Below are 20,233 nucleotides of genomic sequence, written 5' to 3'. Positions count from 1 at the left end.
ATGAAGCTTAAACCCATGTTAGCTGTCATTATTGTTGTAGCCTCTTAATATATACCTCTATCATTTCTGCCTAATCTTAAAGATTAGCTCAAATCCCTCTTCTCTGTGATATTGTCTTGCCTTCATTCCTCCAAGCAGTTTGTTGCTCTTTCCATTGAATTCTCCTGGTATCAGAAGATCTACGTTGTTCTTAACCATTAACAGAACTCCTGATTCTCCTGCTGCCACAATTTTTATCCTTTCTCTGCAAATGGAGCAGGCTGATGGTTTAGCAATATCCTGGTCAGACGTTACTGTGACAGATTCTTAAAGAGTTTGTCTTTAACAGAAATATATGTAAATATAGAGAAAAAGAAAATGTTCATGTTTTCAGAGTTTTCTTAGTCTTCACCTGGGTTCTGAGCAGTTCTTGCTGCCGAGACAGCGGCAAAAACGCTCAATACCTTGGTATGTGCTGCCACCTAGTGATATCTTTTTCTGTGACACTAAATGAGAGAGTCTCCTGTAAGAAAATTTGGGCCCACGCCCAAGAGTGCCTGCCGTTTGGGATATTTTGGTGGAGGATGCGGTCTGTCACATTATTAGAGATGCTGCTGGCTTTTAGTAAGCAGGAAGTGGGGATGCTACATATTTTCATTTGCTTGGAACAGTACTTCACAAAGAAGAATTGAACTGTCCTAAATCCAGAGTCTTTTCTTGTGTCCGACTGTGGATATTGATGTGGATGAAAAACCCATTTGTTGTTATCTGAGCCTAGCAGCTTATATAGAAACACAAGGTATTTTGAAAACTATTTTAATATAATCCTGAATTGTCCAAGCAAGTGACTATCGTGTATATCAAAAAAAGAGATTGTATTTTTTTCTCCTCAGAACTTTACCAAGGAAAGCTCATCATTGCATAAAATTGTTTCACTTGCCTTTTGTGTGACATATGCACTGTGAATGCACCACACCTTTTTTAGTCTGCATTTCTGCTGATTCCATGCATGTGTTTGTATAGAAATATATTATTTGGCTAAATTTTAAAATGCCAAACAAAAAGAAGTGATGTTGTGGGGATGAGGAAACTTTCCCTTTCCCTCTTAGTTCTTCTTGCTGGTCAAATAAGGTGGATTAACAGGCAAAAATCAAGTTTTAATACCTGCATACAGAGAGTTCACATAAGCATAAAAATTCCAAAGACAGTGAAGTAAAATGAGGTATATATGTCATTCTGGACTAGGGAGGGGGAGGTAAGGGTCTAAGACTTCAAAGGGAAGTAAATAAATTTAAAAGAAGATAAAAAGAGTTAATGTTTAGTAAACAAATGTTTGTCAGGCCATTCTGAAACAATGGTACATAGAGAGGGCTTTGATTAAAAGGGCTTTTCTGGGTTCCTCCCTGTCTATCAAGGCTAGTTCCGAGTTAAATGTGGTTATCATTGATAATACCTGCCTTCCTCCAGCAGGTCCTTGTCCTCTATCTAAATTCTTTTAGGCAAAGAGAAGCTTAAAGGTACTTTCTGAGTCTTTTATTTCTTAAAAATAACCAGCTTAAAATAAGCAATATCCTAAAGTGGCATATTTTGGGGGGGCAAACTCTGCTTCCCCTCAAAAAACCAATCTAAGAAATCAAATATCTGGAAATACAATTCACTCCTAAACAATTTAAGGTCAAAAAAGTAATTACAAAGAGAATTAGAAAATAATCAAACATGCGATAACAGAAGATAAACATTTCAAAATTTGTGGGATATAGGTAAAGCAGAGCTTAGAGGAAAATTTATAGTTTTAACTATTTACATTAGAAAAGAAGAGAGGCCAAAAATTAATGATAAAAACCTAGGGGGGAAAAGAGTAAAGCAAATGTCAAGTAAGTAGCAACCGATATTTAATAAATTTCCCTTTTTGTTTCCTAAAGAACACGAGAAAACTTGGGGGGGGGGGGGAAGGGCAGTGTTGTGCATTTGTCAAATCATTAAATCGAAGCCTTTAAGTGGATGCCATTTATTTTACTTAATTTACATCTCAGTCATGTTGATTTAAAAATGAAGGGGCCCTGAAGGCAAAGGAACATTCTGTGAATTTTAGAATGTGGGGGAGGGGTGTAACAGGGATTGTGTAAGGTCTCAAGGCCTTAGTAAGGATTTTGCTTTTTATTCCAAAGATTGGAATCTATTGGAGAATATGAACAAAGGAACATCTTATATTATTGTATATTATACTATATAATCTAACATATTTTTGTAGAGATTGCATAAAGTAACATACATAGTATGCTCAGCTCAGTGCTAGACTCAGTAAATATTTAAATAGATGTTCCCTTGCTTTTTCTAAAGCAGTGTCTGTGTGAAATATGAAACAATACCACCATCTAGTGGAGAAAATTCTGATTGTTTTATACGTGAAGGCGTAAGAGGTTGTTTAACAAAGGATGTGAAATTAAAATGTAAACTACTGTATTTCCCAAAGAATAAAATAAATCTTGGTATAAATCAGAACTTCAGAACTTCCTTATCTGAAGCGATTTTAAGTAGAGTCACTATAGTTTCCAAGACATTACTTTATTCTGTTTCTCTTACCATGAGCATTTCTTGCCCCAAGGAGGTATTTCTTTCAAGATTTCCATCTCACATGTTGGTAAGCCTTCATTTTTAGCCCGGTTTTTAGTTGTAAGTAACACTCTTCCTGGGTGATCTCATTCATAGCCACTCTTATAACTACCATATGTGTGCATTTAAAAACTTTATCGTTTAGCTCCTGGCCAGACCTTTAATCAAATTCCAACTTCTATTTTTCATTAAGCGTTGCCTTTTCTACTACAATAATTCTTATTCTATAAGTAAAGGAACTAATGTGAGAGGCTGCCAAGCATCATTAAAAATGAGAATGACATTTGGGAACCAGGAAATGATCTTTAATCTCTGGCTGACTGTTATCTATGGGTTATCTCTCATCTTTCTTAAGATATTAATTATATTTGTCATAGTTTCGTGATTTGGGGGAAGGGGGGAAACTTGTTGGGAGGCCACAGGAATAGGAAATAAGGGTCCAAACCAAGGCTATGGTGATGAGACATTTTAAGTGTTTGGAACGCCTGGACATCGCCATGTTCTTTACTAGATTAATAAAGAATAAGGAAAATAGGAAACAACAACAAAACATGCTCATATGTAATTTTCATGAGAATGACGGTTTACTAGGTAAAATTTTCTTTTCATACTATGAAACACATTACATGAACACTATAATCAAGTCCACGAAAACAGTATCAATTTAGTATGGTTGGCTCTTTTGAAGTTTTTCTGTGACTGTTTACCTATTAAAAGAGTTTTTCTTTTTTCTTGTCAGGATGACTGAGCAAGCCTCAAACATTTAAGAAAAATATGTAGAAAATCTTTTACTTTAGAAAAACATATCCATCAACATGATTGTAAAAGATGAATTAATAAAAACTATCATCATTCTATTTTAAGAGAGGAACCCAGGTCCAGCTCTCTGCTGGAATAGCGATAATCTGTCATTAATTAATTAATTAAAAATAAAAGTATTTAATAAGTAAGAATAAATAAATAACAATGACAAAAAAGCTGCCATCCAGTAAACATCCTTTGTTTTACATGCATTTTAGAATGTAGGTACTATTATCTCCTTTTTACAGGTAAGAAGGTTGGACCAAGAGAAATTAAGTAAACTGCTCTAGGTCACAAAGCGAGAGAGAATAGATTTGGGATCCTAAGCCAGGCCTGTCTGATGTGAAAGCCAGCATCCTCCTTACACTGAGCGAGTTCACTTATAGGGTGTTTCTTGTTTAACAGAGCATCACAATGGTTGATTCTCTTCCTGATCGTAAATTCCCATCAGGCAATGGCCTTCGTATTCAGCATTTTGCTCCACCATATTCCTTATACATTCGGCTATAATAAAAGAGAAGGTTAATGAAGAAGTAGTTCAGAGGAACCTTTCCACCACCAACTAAAACATCATCCAGACTTCTGGGGTGCTCTACTCTGTGTCTGCGTATAATCTCACACAGGAGTTGAAAGAAAGTGCCTGCTCATTTCCTTTGAATTCAACCACTCACTCACCCACCTCTCATTTTTTTTTTTACTTCGACCAAAGTCTGCTTTACACAGACTAATAGGAAGCCACCACTTCTTAATTGGAGTATTCCTCTCAGGGGCAATGAAAGTCTCAAGCTGAGCCTACGCGCATCCCTGGGAGAGCTTACCACATGCTGTTATAAGTTATTCATGTATATGCATATCTTGTCCTAAAACGTTGTATTCAAGTCACTAAGATTTAATCTGGCAGACACCTTAGAGAAGGCCAGGTGGGCAGTTTCCACATCCTGCAGTGGCGAGTTGTCTTATCCCCCTGTCTCGGCCCCAGAAAGGTTCCATTCCTCTGGACCCCAGTTCCAGCCTACCATGGGCACTGACAAGGTACTCAACCGATGCGTGAGTCCGGTCCAAGCCAGTCTCCCAGATATGATGGTCCCCACACCCAAAGATCTTCCGTGCAGTTCTACCGGCACCAGTCCCAGCAGGATGCTTTAGCGCCATAGACTGACTGGTCTGGAATCAGACTGCCACCTCCTGGCTGTGCGACCACGGGTAAGGCACTGGATGCCTCATTTCCAAAACGGATAAACAAGGGCTCACTTTACAAGGCTGTGGGGAGGGGGTCTGGGAAATTATGCATGCAAAATGCCTATCACAAGGCGTGCCACTGGCAGAAGATGAGATTATTCTGATAGCGAGGAAATGGGGGTATTGGCGGGAAACCAGGGGACGGGCAGCGGAGCGGATGGGTGAGGATTCCGCATGGCGCCCCAAGGGGTCGCGGCTCTGATCTTCCGCAGAGACCGCTGGGGGGACGCTGGCTTCTTTCCAGGAGCCGCTGCTCGTTCTGGGGAGACGCAGCAGCGGGCCGGCGCTCACCCCCAGATTGTGGCCCTTCCGGGGACGCGCCCGCGGCGCGCTCCGCCCCGGAAACGCTTTGGCGCGCTTTAGAAACATCTCTTCTGCTCCGTGTACCTACCCCTGGGTCCCGGGAGCTACGGGAGCTGGGTTCTCGCGCCCTAAACCCGCAGCCTCGTGACCCCGCGCAGCGATGAGGAGGACCCGCGAGGAGGTGGACGCGACGCTGCAGGTCGCCAAGCTGAACCCCGCCGAGCTGCTGCCGGCCGCGCACTGCCTGGGCTTCGGCCCCGGGGCCAGCGCCGCCGCCGCCGGCGACTTCTGCATGCTGGAGCTGGAGCCCGCGCTGTGCCAGCACCTGGAGGCGGGGCGCAGGTGAGCGGGCGCGGCCGCGCCTCCAGCTTCGTGCCGGCCACCTCCTGATTTCCCCGGCAGGGAAACGCAGTTGAGGAAACGGGGCCAGAGGGGAGCATTGATTCGCCAGGGGGCTCCCAGCAGCCTGGTGGCCTGATCCTCAGCTCGCTGCCTTTGCCCTAGGATTCCGCGCCACCGCCAGGCGGTCCAATTAGGTGGCCTTAGGGGTCCTTTAGGACCGCTCCAGCCAATCGTGGAGTTCTGTGTCAGCGGAAACAGGTCGGAAATAGAACCTCAGTGAAGGTTTAAAGATGTTAACAGTGACGCCAGGGGCTGCACAGTACTCTTGGTCATTCTACCTTAAAATCCAACAGTAATATCTAGTATTTATACAGCTCTTCTTGCCTTTTTATATTTATTTTACCCTGACAATGGGTAGCACTGTAGGGAATATGTTTAAAGCCATTTTATAGACTTGGCGATTGTAGAAGGCCCTCAAAAACACAGACCTGCGTGGGGTCACCGACTGGGGATATGAAGCAGTTTCTAATTTAAGGTCAGCTCCCCATTCGTGGAAAGACCGTGGATTAACAAACAAAATCAGAGGAGTTTAAAGACTCGTTCTCGGCTGTGCAGTCCCAGCTCCGGGAAATTAGGACTGGAAGCTGTGGTTTGATTCTCTTCCGCACTGTCGCTTCCTCTACCACCTGTGTTTTATTTTATTAGGTAGTTCGTTCTCTTGTAGGTTCCTTTCAATTGAGTCCTTTGAGCTGTCTTTCGGTTTTCATACTTTCCGCATCAAACAGTGATATATACTTCACTGGCCTGTCTTCCCGTGCTAGCGCAAAGTGTCTTTAAGGGAACTAAAAGAGAACTTCACTTGTGGATTTTCGTCCCATCTGAGTAGGCAGGGATTTGAGAAAGGACTTCAGGTGGAAGGACCTTCTCCTTGCCCAGTTACAGTTAATCTAGCTGGCAAAAACCAGAAGGCCTGGAAATGTGTGTTTACATTTTGTGTGTGTGTGTGTGTGTGTGTGTGTGTGTGTGTGTGTGCACGGGTGTGGAGAGGTAGTTCTAAACAAAATATTTCAAAGCAGCGATAGTGCAACGTAGAAATAAATGTTAAAGAGTGGGGACTGGGGAATATTAAACATTATCAGCACCAGGAAGCGAATAAAAATCCTTGAATTCTTTTCACTTAAGTGAAGGCTTAGTTTTAAAAATTTTTTACACACCCTTCTATTTCAGGTTTTTAAATAACATTTATTTAAAAGAAATAAATTGTGTACAGGAGGGTTACAGGTGTTATAGACAAAGAAAAGTGCTAGAACCAACTTTCTTGTCATCTTATCATATTTGTCTTTGGTCATTCTTCTTCTCTCCCCCCACCCCCCACCTGTGACTGCCCCTTTGTCAGAGCCTTCAGTTAGACCAATTTTTAAACATGTCTTTTTCATATTTTTCATTAAGCGTTGCAGTCTTTTCACAAGGTCCCAATTTCTTTGCAACTTAGCTGATGGTTAGGCCAGGATGTGCTCCTTTGATTGAACAAAACAAGAAGGACCACTCAGATGGGAACTCAGATGACCAGCAACATGGTCATCATCTGGGAGCTTGTTAGAAATGCAGAATCGAGGGTCCCATCCCCGACCTGCTGAATCCCCATCTGCTTTATAACAAGATTCCCTAAGATGCATGCACAAAAGTTTGGAAAGTACTACTTTTGCATGTTTTGGAAAAATGTGGCATCTCGACTGAAGCTTTTTATGCTTTGTCTTGTGCTCTTCCCAGCAGTTTGCACAAAGATGCCACGTGGTGACATTTGGATTCTTTGACTCTCACCCGTGTTATTTTTCCTTAGCGAGGCCACCAGATGCCGCCCCCCTGTCACTTGGTCCGGTTCTTGCTCTGGGGAGTCCATCGTTGAGCAAGGACTATGAGAGCAGGAGCCAGATATAGCCTCAAGACTTAATTTTAAATTCAACCAGCCTAGAAGATTTTGGAACTGTTTATAATGAAGATCTCCATTGACATTTCAAGAAACCATGTATTTTCCCATTTTCCTACAGTCTTGTGATTCGTGGTGATAAAGATGAGACGGCCGTGCTCTGTAGTAAAGATAAAACCTATGACTTGAAGATAGCAGACACTTCTAATATGTTGCTTTTAATTCCTGGTTGTAAAACTCCAGACCAGCTGAAGATGGAAGAAACACACTGTAACATTATTCACACTGAGGTACTGTTTTCTTGTCTCTCGATTTGTATGAGAATGACTATACATATCCTAATCTTGCCTTTAATTAAAAACTTTAGGTATGAAATATACAATCACAGGAGATCTGAAAAGTTCTCTAATGAAATTTGAAATTTCTCAGCATTATTTTGTTTGTAGTCTTGTGAAATTGTCTTCGTTTTCCCAATTTAATGTTTAAGTCCCAGATGAATGGATCCTTTTTTGTACTGTAGAAAGTTTGCTAGTAGGTGACTCATTCTAAAAGCTTTACCTGTTTTCGGTAAGTTTTTCTGTGGACATGTTTTGAAAGGAAACTCCTTCAAATCATAGCTAGTGCATTCGGTAATATTTATAAGGTAGAGAAATGAAGAACTTTGAGTTTTTAAGGGAAGTGTGTTTGTCTCCTTTGAAGTTGGTTTAGTTCTTTACTATCTATAGACATGTTTAACAAATTCTTAATTTTTTTGGAGACTACCGATGACAGGTAACAAACAAAAGTCTCCATCCTGGCTAGATTGTTACACATATATCAATCAAAGCATAGCTCTTAATTTTGTCAGAATGACTTCAGGCCAACTTCTTTTGTAAAAACAATCAGAATAGAAATAAGAGAAAATACTTGGAAGTTTCAGTGATTTATAGGATGTTGCTAGAACAGAAGAACTTCCAATAAACATTGTATTTTGTTTTTTGCAGGGTTATGTCTTTCATTGTAATTAACTAGAAACATTGTCATTTCATTCTTTTGTAAAATATTTTCTCATCACTTGTTATGTAGGTGTTTTTGTGCAGGTATAACAGTATCTGTGAGTACCTTTGAGTCCTCATGGGAATTCTGTGTACTGAGATTGAGTAAAACTTAGCAAAGATCTACTAACCAAAACTTTAAACTAATTGCACTTCGGATGCCTACTAGGGCTAGGTAAGGAATACACATGAAGCAGGCTGGCTTTGATGAATGGTGGTGGATACCCAGTTTCAGGAGTAATAGGGATGGTGGGGTCTGTGGCAAATGGGAGAGCGCAAGCCCCCGTAGGTGGGCTTTTGAGAAAGCAGACCCAGTATTACCAGATCTTCTGATTTCTTTTTTCCAATTAAAGCTTGAAATTTAGACTTTGAAAGTAAAAAATCTCTTAATTTTTCAATGTTTTAAACTCTATCTTAACTCTATGTTACACCTCCCTTTCTCCTAATACAAAAGCACACACCAACATCTGTGTGCTGGATGTAACCAGCAGGCTGTCAATTTGTGGACAATGAATAAAATCAATCTTTATTGTTTGGTCCTTATGTTCCTCTTTTGATGGCCTTAAATTTAGCAGCATCTCCATCTGGTTCTGGGCCTTGTCTTGTCAGTCAGGCTTTATACTGGTTTGAGAGTAGAAGCATCCCCTGGCCTTCCATTTTAGAATTGGAAGGTACTCTAGAGATAAATAAGTTCAGCTTTTCCTCCTTTCACGTGCAGCTCTTATTGGGCACCTACTAAATGCTAGACACTAGACAAGTTCTGGAGATAGAGAGGGAAAACATATTTATCCATCATTTAGCCATTATCAGCTCAATTTCTTTGAGCGGTAGGCTTCTCACTGTTTCACAAGTCCAATAAGGAATTAGCTGCAATTCTAGGTAGTAAGGAACATCCCACATTGGATAGAAATCTCTCTCTCTTACCTTCTGCTTAATTTTAACATCATGAGCAACAAGGATACCCCTTCTTCCTTTTAACATCTTTATGTTATCTGAAGACTGTGATAATGTCTCTTTTCTGTTCTTCAGCCTAAAAATACTCATTTTCAGTTGTTTCTGCCTGGTTTGCAGAACTGTCACCATCTTGGTCATTTTTTCTAGGTGTACTCTAGTTTCCAGAGTACAGTTGAGATATGGAGCTCAGTTATTTGGTTTTCGCTGTGTTGGCAGCATCTTCTTAATTAGGCTTTGAAAAGATGTTTCCTGAAGATACCCATCTATTGGCTTGAGATGGCTGGATAGATGTGGGTCCCTTCCCAATAGAAAACAGAAGGCAAGTCTCTCTTTTCTTGCTTCTTCTTGAGGGCGGATGGGTTGGCTGAAATTTCGTATGAAATTTTCTTTTAGAGTGGACCCTAAATGTTTATATTTATGTCTATAATTTATATATATTTACATTTATAATTTACATATATAATTTATGTATATTTATATAATATATATTTCTAATTTCTAGATCTTTGGCTTTTCTAATAATTATTGGGAATTAAGAAGATGTAGACCAAAATTAAAGAAGCTAAAGAGACTTTTGATGGAGAATACCTATGAAGGACCTGACAGTCAAAAAGAAGAGAATTCAAATTGCTCAAAAGTAAGACTATTATTTTCATTGTTTAATTTGGAATTTAAAAATAGAACTATGACTAAAGGCACTTAATGTTGACATTCTTACTTTTTTGTTTATATTATGAAAATTTCAAACATACCCCTAAGTTGAAAGACCCCTATCTGTTCATTACTCTGTTAAACATTTATTGATATTTTGTCAATCTTGTTTTCTTCTATCCCCTTCTGCCTCTCGCCTTGTTTTTCTTTTTCTGGAATATTTTAAAGCAAATCCTGTATATCATGGTGATGATTGCATAGGCAACAGCTCACATTTCTAACTATGCAATTATAATTTTTTACAAATTAAATTTTTATTTAATGAAACTTATAATTAGGAGCTCTTGAGAAAATGCATTGTAATAAGTATTGGAGTTTATGTATTACATACTTTATGGAAAGTATTTTTACTGTAATGTCAATTGCCTAATTCCTAGAAGTATGGAAAAATATTTAGAAACTAATTTAAACAAAGGCTTTCAGTGTGATTTAAAATTATAGAACTCTACTGATTCTGAAGACCAAATTTGTATCAGAAGTTCTCTTTTTCTCCATTGACTGATTTCTTTTTTGTAACAGTTTTATTTAGACATAATTCATACACCAAACAATTCACTCATTTTAAATTCAACAGTTGTGAGTACATTCACAGAATGGTACAATCATCACCATAATGAAGTTTAGAACGTTTTCATCACCCCCCAAAGAAACCCCATACTCTTTAGCTATTACCTTCCAATCCTACCTTTCCTTCCTTCCATCTTTCACCTCAGTCTTAGGCAACCATAATCTATTTTCTGTCTCTACTGATTTATTTGCCTCTTCTGGACATTTCATATGATAGAATCATGTAATACGTGGCCTCCTCTGACTGGCTTCTTCTTTGACTTAGCATGATGTTTTCAAGGTTCATTCATGTTGTAGCATGTATCAGTAGTTTATTCCTTCTTATTGCTGAATAGTACTCTATTTTTTAGATATTCCACATTTTATTCGCCCCTTCATCAGTTGATGGACAATTGGGTAGTTTCTTCTTTCTAATTATTATGACTCACACTGCTATGAACATTCATGTACCAGTTTCTGGTGGACTTCTGTATTCATTCTTCTTGGGTATATACCTAAGAGTGGAATTGATGGGTCATGTGGTAACTGTATAACTTTGCAAGGAACTGTCCAACTGTGTTCCAAAGTGGCTGTACCATTTTACATTCCATCATATGAGGGTTCCAATTTCTCCACATCTTTGACAACACTTGTTATTATCTGTCTTTTTATATCCTAGTGGATTTAAAGAGGTAGCGTTGTGGTTTTGATGTATATTTCCCTAATGACTAATGATACTGCGCCTCTATTCAGGTGCTTGTTGACTATGTATCTTTGGAGAATGTCTAGTTAGGAAATCCTTTGTTCAATTTTTAATTGGGTTGTTTTATTACTTAATTGTAGAGTTCTTTATATAGTCTAAATACAAGGTCCTTATCAGATAGATGGTATGTAAATATTTTCTCCCATTCTCAGGGTTGTCTTTTCACTTTTTTAATTTTTTAAAAATTATAAATGTATCTAACATAAAATTTACTATTTTAACCGTGCGTATATAGTTCTGTGGCATTCAGTACATTAAAATTTTTCTGCAGCCATCACCACCATCCATCTACAGAACGTTTTCATCTTCTCAAGCTGCAACTCTTTACCCATTAAACACTAATTATCTGGTCCACCATCCCTGCAACTTCTGGCAGCCACTATTCTACTTTTTGTCTCTGGATCTGACTACTCTAAATATCCCATATAAGTGGAATCCTACAATATTTGTCCCTTTCTGTTGATGATATTTTGAACTACAAAAGTTTTTCATTTTGATGAAGTCCAATTTATCTAGTTTTCTTTTGTTGCTCATGTTTTGGTGTCATTTGGCGTCATTGCTAAATCCAGCATTACAAAGATTCACCCCTGCGTTTTCTTCTGTGATATCCACCGACTTTGTGTACTAATCATTACACGTGAGCAAAAGAATTTGAACTGGTGTATGAATGTTGCTTTAATGTGGTCTATGTATTTACTCCCACAAACTCGGTACGTCTTAAAAAAATATATTCTTCAAAGGAATTAAAATGATTCGTTTTCTTGTTTCAGTATACAACTGAAGATTTGCTTGATCAAATTCAGGCAAGTGAGGAAGAACTAATGGCCCAATTACAAGTGCTAAATGCCTGTGAGATTGGAGGTAGCATTGCTTATTATTATTAATAATGATAACATTGAACATCATATAAGAGGAGTTTTGGGACATCTTCACCCTGTTGCATATTGTTTATTTAATCTTTTGGGCTCTAGGATGATAATATTTGTATTTTTGGGTGCGGGGTAGAGACTACACATGATCGTATTTACACAAGAAGATCTAAGTGTGGCTAGTGACTTTAACTACTCTTTGCAGGCCTTTTTCTTTGGATTAAGTGGTAATAGAATCACGTTAGAGCGAGAAAGTGTCTCCTGCTTTGCAGTGGACAAGAGCATGGTGCCACTTTATCAGTTTATTAGCCAATTAATTTGCCTAACATGTTCTTTGATAAATACAACTTTTGGAATTTGTAGGTTATTGGAGGATTCTTGAATTTGATTATGAGATGAAACTTCTGAATCACGTCACTCAGCTTGTGGATTCCGAATCTTGGTCTTTTAATAAAGTTCCTTTGAATATATGCCTTCAGGAACTTGGCCCTTTAGAGCCAGAGTAAGTATGTTGATCACTGTCCCTCTAAATTTCCGTAAGGGGAAGAAAATTATATTTCAGGTTGGATCTAAACCCAGGGCATAAGTATAGACTACTTATATTTTGATATCTTATAGAAATTTGCAAAATATACAACCAAGAAGGACTTGGGAATTTTGGTCATTGTGGTAAATAAATGTACATGATGGTTTTTTTTTTTTGCATAAAAATATATAATTATGTTTAAGCTATTTTATAATAGTCCGACATGTAATAGCTTCCCAGTATATTTTACTTAGTGTCTAATGTAAAGTTTTACTTGGCAACCAAAATCATGTACTATTTCAAATCTCAAATTTATATCTTAGTTTCTAGTTAGCAATGGTATCGAAAATATAATGCATAAAAATGGGATAACTTTTCAAATGAGTGTTTAAAATTTTTCAGGGAAATGATCGAACACTGTCTTAAATGTTACGGGAGGAAATACGTAGAAGAAGGTAAGATTTGGAAAGCATTTTAACCTGTATGTTCAAATTAATGCACCTTTCTGAGGTGTGTTCATGTTAAAAATAACTCCGTGGTTATGTGGGAGATGAGTTGTGTATAATTTTCCGTGAACTGCATGGAGGAAAAAGAAACAGTAGTAGTGTAAGAAGAAAATATGAAACTATCCGGTACCTTTTCTTTAGGTGAAGTGTATTTTGAATTGAGCGCTGACAAAATATGCAGAGCCACAGCACAAATGCTACTTCAGAATGCAGTGAAGTTCAATCTCGCTGAGTTTCAAGAAGTGTGGCAACAGAGCGTTCCTGAAGGAATGACGACTGGGCTTGACCAACTTAAGGTGAGGTAGCGATGGTGACCGCTGCCCTAGCTCAACGGGTTAATATTAATTACTAGGTGAAATGAAACTTGTATTGGAACTGAATTTGGAGCCAGTATATATTTTCCTAGGCACCCACTACGAGTGCACTATGCACTCAATCCATCTCACAAAATCCTTAAGAAAAATCCAACGTCTTCTTGAAGAATAATTTACATATCATAAAGTTCACTTTTAAAAAGGATTTTAGGTAAATTTAGTGAATTACACAGCCAACACAGTCTAGTTTTAGAACTTTTTTTTTTAAATGAGAAATATTCTTTTATTAAAAGCACATTATGAGGTAGAAGATGGGTTACGTACCCCTGGGGGTTGGGGGAGCAGGTTACAGCCAGGGAAGATGGAGAGTTGGAGGCTAGTTGGGGAACATTTTAATCACCTCAGTGAGAATCTTCAGGCCCATTTACAGTTAATCTCGGTTCCCACCTGGGGTATTGCTTTTGATTCTACTTCTCTCTATTTCTACCAGTACCATCTTAGCCCAAACTCTCATGTTCATCTGGCTCTAGGTAGCAACAACATCCCTAAGCAGGCCTTCCATACTTTTGATTTTGCTCACCTCCAATCCATTCTTTGCAGTGCTACTAGAATGATCTTTTTAAAATGCCAGTTAGCTTAGCTGAGCATCTTGCTTAAATCCCTGTGATGGTTGCCCACTGCATTTAAGATATGAAATCAATAATTTGTATCTTGGTCTACAAGGCACTTCATAATCCTCCCCATAGTTTCATCTCTTGCTACTTTCTCTCCTGCTCACTGTATACTAGCCTTCTTTTAGGTTTTCAGAATCATCAAGCTCTCCCTTACCTTAGGACCTTCACACAAGGCTTTTTGTTCTGGAATGATCTTCTCCCTAATTTCACCTGGCCACCTCCTACTCATCTTCGAGTCACTTTATCAAGGAGGCTCTCCTTCACTCTAAAACAATGCCTTCTGGGTTATTCTTCCTTAGTTCCCTATATTTTTCCTTCACGGCACTTATCTCTTAGCTTTGGAAAAAAAATGTCTAATCATGCAGTTCCGCACTCTCTCCTTCGATAGAATTTTGTTCACCTTTGCTTGACAGTATATAGCATACCGCCTGGCATATAGTGTATGCTCGGTAAGTATTTGTTAAATAAGTGAAAGGATTTGCGGAGTTCCTTTTATGACTAGGCACCATGCTTGACATTGTAGCGAAAACATCACACAAGGTGCCTCAAGGTCCTCATCCTGGGGACTGGCAGTGGAGGCGGGTGCATATTACATGCGTTAATCTCTTCTTACAATGTGGAGCAATCCCTGCCATGGGCAGGGCCTGCACGAGCTGGAATGGGAGCAAAGGAAAGGGGGTATGGATTTGACTGGTCAGGATGATTTTTCGGAAGGAATGGACATTTGAGCTGTCGAGTTGGAAAAGATGAACTGTAATTCTGTAGATGGAAGGGCAGAGATGAGAATCGGAGAGAGCATGTAGCAAGGCATGGAGCGATAAAAATTGGGACGCTGTTAGTAGGTATGCATGACTGGGGTGAAAGGTGCTAGTGAGTTAGCGAGGGACACTGTGGACTGTGGTAAGGGATTTCAGCTCTATCTAGAAAGCTCTGTGGGGCCATTCATTGACACCACTTAGAATCTAGAGCTACCTGATGAGTTTCGCCTTTTAGAAAGAACACTATGACATTAGCGATAGGGAGGGAGGGAGGGAGGGAGGGAGGAAGGAAGGAAGGAAGGAAGGAAGGAAGGAAGGAAGGAAGGAAGGAAGGAAGGTAGGAAGGTAGGGTGACTAGATAATGAAAAAGGAGAACCATCCAGGCTCTCAACATTTAAATTCTCATAACTAAGAGACTACTGGCCAAAGAAACAGGTGATGGAGAATAGACAGAGCAATGTTGAGGCTTTAAAACGTATAAGATGTAGTCACCACTTAAGTGTGGGGTTTGAATAATGAAATCAATGACGATGCCTAGCTTTCCTGGCTTCCTAGCATAGTGGAACTAGAGCAGGTTTGGGTAACAAACACGATGAGTTCATATATAGGTTTGGATATTGAGATCGGGTGCTTGGAAGAGAGATTTGAGTTGTAGGTACAAATATTACAGTTATTAGCAAGTTAGTGGTGGTTGAAATTACAGGTTACTCAGGACAGTGAGAATGAGACAAGTAGAGGGGTCACGATGGAGGCCCAGGGAACTGTGACATGAAGTTAGGGGGAAAATAATGGGATGGTAATGTCAGATAGAGATTCAAAGAGGAAGGGGCAACCTTGACAAAATAGAGCTAACCAGATGAATCCAAGGAAAGGGCCCACTGGATTTGTCAATGACGGGTTATTGGGGACCAAACTAGAGGCGTGTTGATAAATTGTATGGTAAGAAGCCAGACTGCAGAAGGGAAAAGGAGAATTCACTGTTTAAAGGAGGTGTTTTTTGTTTTTATTTTTAATGAAAAAAGCTATTGTAAGTCTCTGAGTATTTGCTTAAGTTTCATGAAGCTAGCATCTAAATGCCATGGGCTGAGCTAAACCTAAAGTTAAAAGAATGACTCATATTTAAACATTAGACCATTACGTTAACTGTCTTTTTTCTCATTTCTTAATAGGGTTTAGCCTTGGTGGATAGACGGTCGAGACCAGAAATCATATTTTTGTTAAAAGTAGATGATTTACCTGAGGATAATCAGGAACGTTTTAATAGTCTATTCTCTCTAAGGGAGAAGTGGACAGAAGAAGATATTGCTCCATATATTCAGTAAGTAAATTATTAAAAATGAATTTTGAGAGTTCTTTTAAAAATAATGCGTGGCATAAGGTTTTTGATTTATTATTAGAACACACTTTTTTTTTTTTTGGTGGGGGTGTGTTATTGTCTGCTTCCTTCGAAGCTTTCTCAAGTGATAAGATTGTCTTCTCTATCATTCTCCACAACTACTAACTTAGAGTTTGGGTATGTGTTATCTTTCTTCCTTAGCACGGCTTCTGAAAACCACTCATCTGCCCTCCTCCCTGCAAAATTGCCGCTCTTAGAGGGATGGTCAAACTATATTCCCCACTATGACTCCAATGCCAGCCCTCCTCTCAGATGCCACTTCTGATCTTTCCTGCTGCCTTGCTTTAACATTTTGGTAGAAGTCGGATTGCAGAAGGTCACGTTGCCCTGAAGCCACTGCTTACAGGACCTCAAATCTACTAATATTGCCACCTCTTCCCTGTCTCACCTCTCAAGTCCTCTCCTTGAGACTGGATTCCCTGGTCAGTCTCTCCAACTTACTGTCCCACTACTCCTTTGGCCTTCTCTCTCTCACCTGTCATACCTCCCAGGCAAAAATCTACATACAGAGATTAAACCCAACTTTCTGATTACTTTGTGCCTATCCCTGGGCAGCCATAATTTCCTAGGGAAAAATACGTTGGGCTTGCGAGGCTCACTTAAGAACTGAAATGGTACTTAGGGCCCCTGGCAAGACATAATTTCCTTGTGAAACTTTTCTACCTTTGGAGCTCACTTTACCTTTTCTTTTGTCTTTTCATCCCACCAGCACTCCATTTCCTCTTTGTCCTCAGCTTATAACCTTGTTTCCTGAGAACATGGAAACAGACAAGGACTGTCTTTTATTCCACTGCCAGATCTGCCAGCCTCTTTGTGTCTGCGCTCACTTCGTTTGCGGTCCTGCCTCTATAATGCACAACTGTCTTCTCAAGGTAGTCTTCCTTCTGCACTGGAGCCATCTCTTCTGGTCTTTTAAAGGCTTACATCTTGTTATCCCTTTCCCTTCGTGTTATTAATGTCTCCCTGTCTACTGGATTATTCCCATCAACATGACGATATTCCGTAGTACTGCTCATCTTCGGAAAACAACAATAACAGCCAACCGGAACCCATGTCCTCTGTTTTTCTTCATAGGAAAATTTTTAAAAGTCTGTGTACTCACTTTCTGCTTCTCTGTCTCCTATTCTTTTCTTACCCCAATGACATCTGTCTTTCTACATTCAGCAGCCAATTGACTGTCCTTGCTTTTTTGGCCTCTTGGCACCATTTGACACGCTGGACCACTTTATACCTGAAATATACTGGTTTTCTCCCTCTCCCTCAAGGCGGCTCCTATTCTCTTTTGCTGTTGTCTCCCTGCTCTTCCCAATCTTCAAATGTTGGAGTGTTCCAGGACACTGTTTTCGGACGCACATCTTCCGTTCCGTTTATATTTTTTCTCTCGATGCCTTCATCTAGGCCCGCATTTAAATTTAGTGTCTTTCTAATTTTATCTTCATACTTAACTTTTTTCCTGAGCTCCAGATTCTTATATCAAGCTGCCTAACTAACATTTCCACTGGGATATCTAAGAGGAATTTCAAACCTAACATACTCAACGGTTGATACCCCTTTGTCCTCACCCCATCTTCCTCATCTCAGTTAACAGCACTAATGTTAATCCAGTTATTCAGGCAAAAACTTGAGCAATCACCCTTGTCTTTTTCTTCTCTAACCCCCTGGTTCAAGCTATAAGCAAATTCTGATGGATCATCTCATATTTGACTCTGAAATGGTCTCTTTCTATTTGCCCTCTTTCTCTCTCTCTCTTTCTCTCTCTTTTTTTTGTTTCAAAGTTTTTATTTTGGAAATTTTGAACATTCAGAAGTGACAGTATAATATAATGAACCCTCCATTAACTCACTACACAGCTTCTATAATCATCAACTCGTTGCCTCCACTATTTGAAACTTAGATCACATTAAGCTTTTCCATTAATTTAAGCCCTTCTAGCAGCTTCCTACTATGCTTAGAATTAAATCACGACTCCTTCCCATGTTCTTCAGGGCCCTCCATGATCTAGCCCTTGCTCCCTTCTTTAGCTCATGTCCTCCCTCTCTTCCCTACATTATGTTCTCCAGTTATAGTCTCCTTTTGTTGGGAGGGTGGGGTAGAGTAGAGTAAGCTAAAGGTCAGGGAGGGGAGGCATCCTAGACAAGCTTACACAGGTGGCCAAGTATCCAGGATTTCTGAGTCTAGACCCCCCCTCCCCCATCACCACATTGCTTGTATTTCTAATTTGGAGGCTGTGTGATAAAATCAAAAACCTGGACTTTGAAGTCATACAGAACTGGCTGCAAAATTTGACTCCTTTACTATCAAGCCTTAGTTTACTCATTTAATTTGGGATTAAATAATACATTACACATAGTCTTTGTGAAAAATGTTGAAGATACTACATGTAATATACCTAGTTTAATTAAGGCTTGGTAGTAACTGCTCTCCACCCTGCCTCTTCCACAGACACACACAGGCTTGTTGGAAAGATGGATTTAGCAGAAAGATATAAATAACTAGTACTGTGAATATTATGCTGTGTTCTCAAAAATATTCATGCTATTCTTTTTTTTTTTTTATTGTTCCCACAGAGATTTGTGTGGAGAGAAGCAAACCATAGGTGCATTACTCACTAAACATTCTCGATCTTCCATGCAAAATGGTGTTAAAGTTTACAACTCAAGAAAGCCCATTTCTTAAAAGAACAACATTCTTGTTGGAGGAACTAAGTTTCTGGTTTTAACAAAAAGATTCTTTTATATATTTATATTCCAGACTTTTAAAAACCTGGTGGTTCGAGGCATTTTTTTTTCCTCCTCATCTTAAGCATTTTGCAACTATTACTCTTCTTTTTTCTTAAATGTAATAGTATATTTCTGTATCTTTCAAATTATATTTGTATTATGTAGCAGTGTACACAGCGTAAACAAGAACAAAAGAAAGTGCCATTTTTTATGTTTAGTATAGTTCTATAGTCTATATGGTTTTATTTATACTTTTTTGGATTAAACATTTCAATTAACTAGGATTTGACATTCTAATCATTAATAAATTTAAAAGCTTTCAGACAACTAAATAGTGATAGTTTCCTAGAAGAGAATTATTTCTTCACTTAAACGTCATTTCTCAAGTAAGTGGGTTCCCCTTCACTCTCAACCTTCCACCAACAGGAAATCACTAGATGCCATTAGTTTCCTACATTAGTTCTTTGAAGTGATGATATTGGTTTGATTGCTGCTCTGTTTGCCTGGTTGATGTAGAGACACACTTTGGAATGGCCATCAATTTGATCCTCAATCGTATATGAAGGATACTAATAGAGCAGTTTATGATCCTATAATGGAGAATACTGACACAGGTAATGTCACTAGAAAACTATGTACAAGTAATGTTGGATAAAGTTCCTTTATAGCTTTATTTTCCTAATCTGTTTTCATTTAGGCCAAAGTTCAAATTAATTTTAATTTAGCTAATGAACCTGTCGCAAGGACAGTTGGAGAGGGTAGGCCAAAGATAAATCTGGTCCAAGGTTAAAATAATGTTCATGGATAACCCACAATTAATTAACCAAGACATGTAACTGTTAATTGAATTTACATTTGTTTTATTTTCAAGCACATAAAATGCAGATTCGATGGCTTCAAAATATTTGTCGTTTCTTTCAAGAAATTTTTCTGGATCTATGTGGATTAGTTTATTTAAAAAACAAAACAAAACAAAAAAAAGCAAACCAAGGCAGCAGTAGCCAGTAAGGACGCTGAAGTCTGAGCTAGACGACCAGGGATCTACTCGCATATTTTGCAACTTAAATCACTGGAGCCCAGTGAGTTTATGGTGTCTGTTTACACAGCAGACCAGAGGCACACCCCTCGTGGTTTTTAGGAGACTCCGGTTCCTAGCTCCGCGCCCCTAGCTCTTCGCAAACTTTGTTCCCATACTTCTCAAAGTGCGCTAGACCTTTATTATTCTAAAATTTAAAGTTCCCTCCTTTCTCTCCCGCTC

The 20,233-nt window shown here is 39.0% G+C and overlaps 1 protein-coding gene across 1 annotated transcript; it reads left to right on the top strand.

The window, feature by feature from the left end:
* The first annotated feature begins 4,983 nt into the window (after positions 1-4,983).
* Positions 4,984-19,307, top strand: DSCC1 (DNA replication and sister chromatid cohesion 1). Its single transcript, XM_016156791.2, has 9 exons — positions 4,984-5,277; positions 7,326-7,494; positions 9,695-9,829; positions 11,983-12,073; positions 12,445-12,583; positions 13,010-13,062; positions 13,255-13,409; positions 16,029-16,177; positions 18,823-19,307. The coding sequence occupies exons 1-9, from the start codon at positions 5,096-5,098 to the stop codon at positions 18,929-18,931; spliced, it is 1,182 nt and encodes a 393-aa protein (XP_016012277.2). The 5' UTR covers positions 4,984-5,095; the 3' UTR covers positions 18,932-19,307.
* Positions 19,308-20,233: the final 926 nt, after the last annotated feature.

The sequence above is a fragment of the Rousettus aegyptiacus genome, unplaced genomic scaffold (assembly GCF_014176215.1).
Source record: "Rousettus aegyptiacus isolate mRouAeg1 unplaced genomic scaffold, mRouAeg1.p scaffold_m13_p_15, whole genome shotgun sequence".
Classification (NCBI taxonomy): Eukaryota; Metazoa; Chordata; class Mammalia; order Chiroptera; family Pteropodidae; genus Rousettus; species Rousettus aegyptiacus.
Note: the sequence above shows the minus strand (reverse complement) of the source record. Positions and strands in the feature narration are given on the sequence as shown.

Bases quoted from the DNA above. Each gene is read 5' to 3' on its own strand.
- DSCC1 (XM_016156791.2), top strand. From the start codon at position 5,096: ATGAGGAGGACCCGCGAGGAGGTGGACGCGACGCTGCAGGTCGCCAAG. The intron at 13,063-13,254 runs GTAAGATTTGGA...CCTTTTCTTTAG, and splicing joins GAGGAAATACGTAGAAGAAG to GTGAAGTGTATTTTGAATTG. The intron at 13,410-16,028 runs GTGAGGTAGCGA...ATTTCTTAATAG, and splicing joins CTGGGCTTGACCAACTTAAG to GGTTTAGCCTTGGTGGATAG.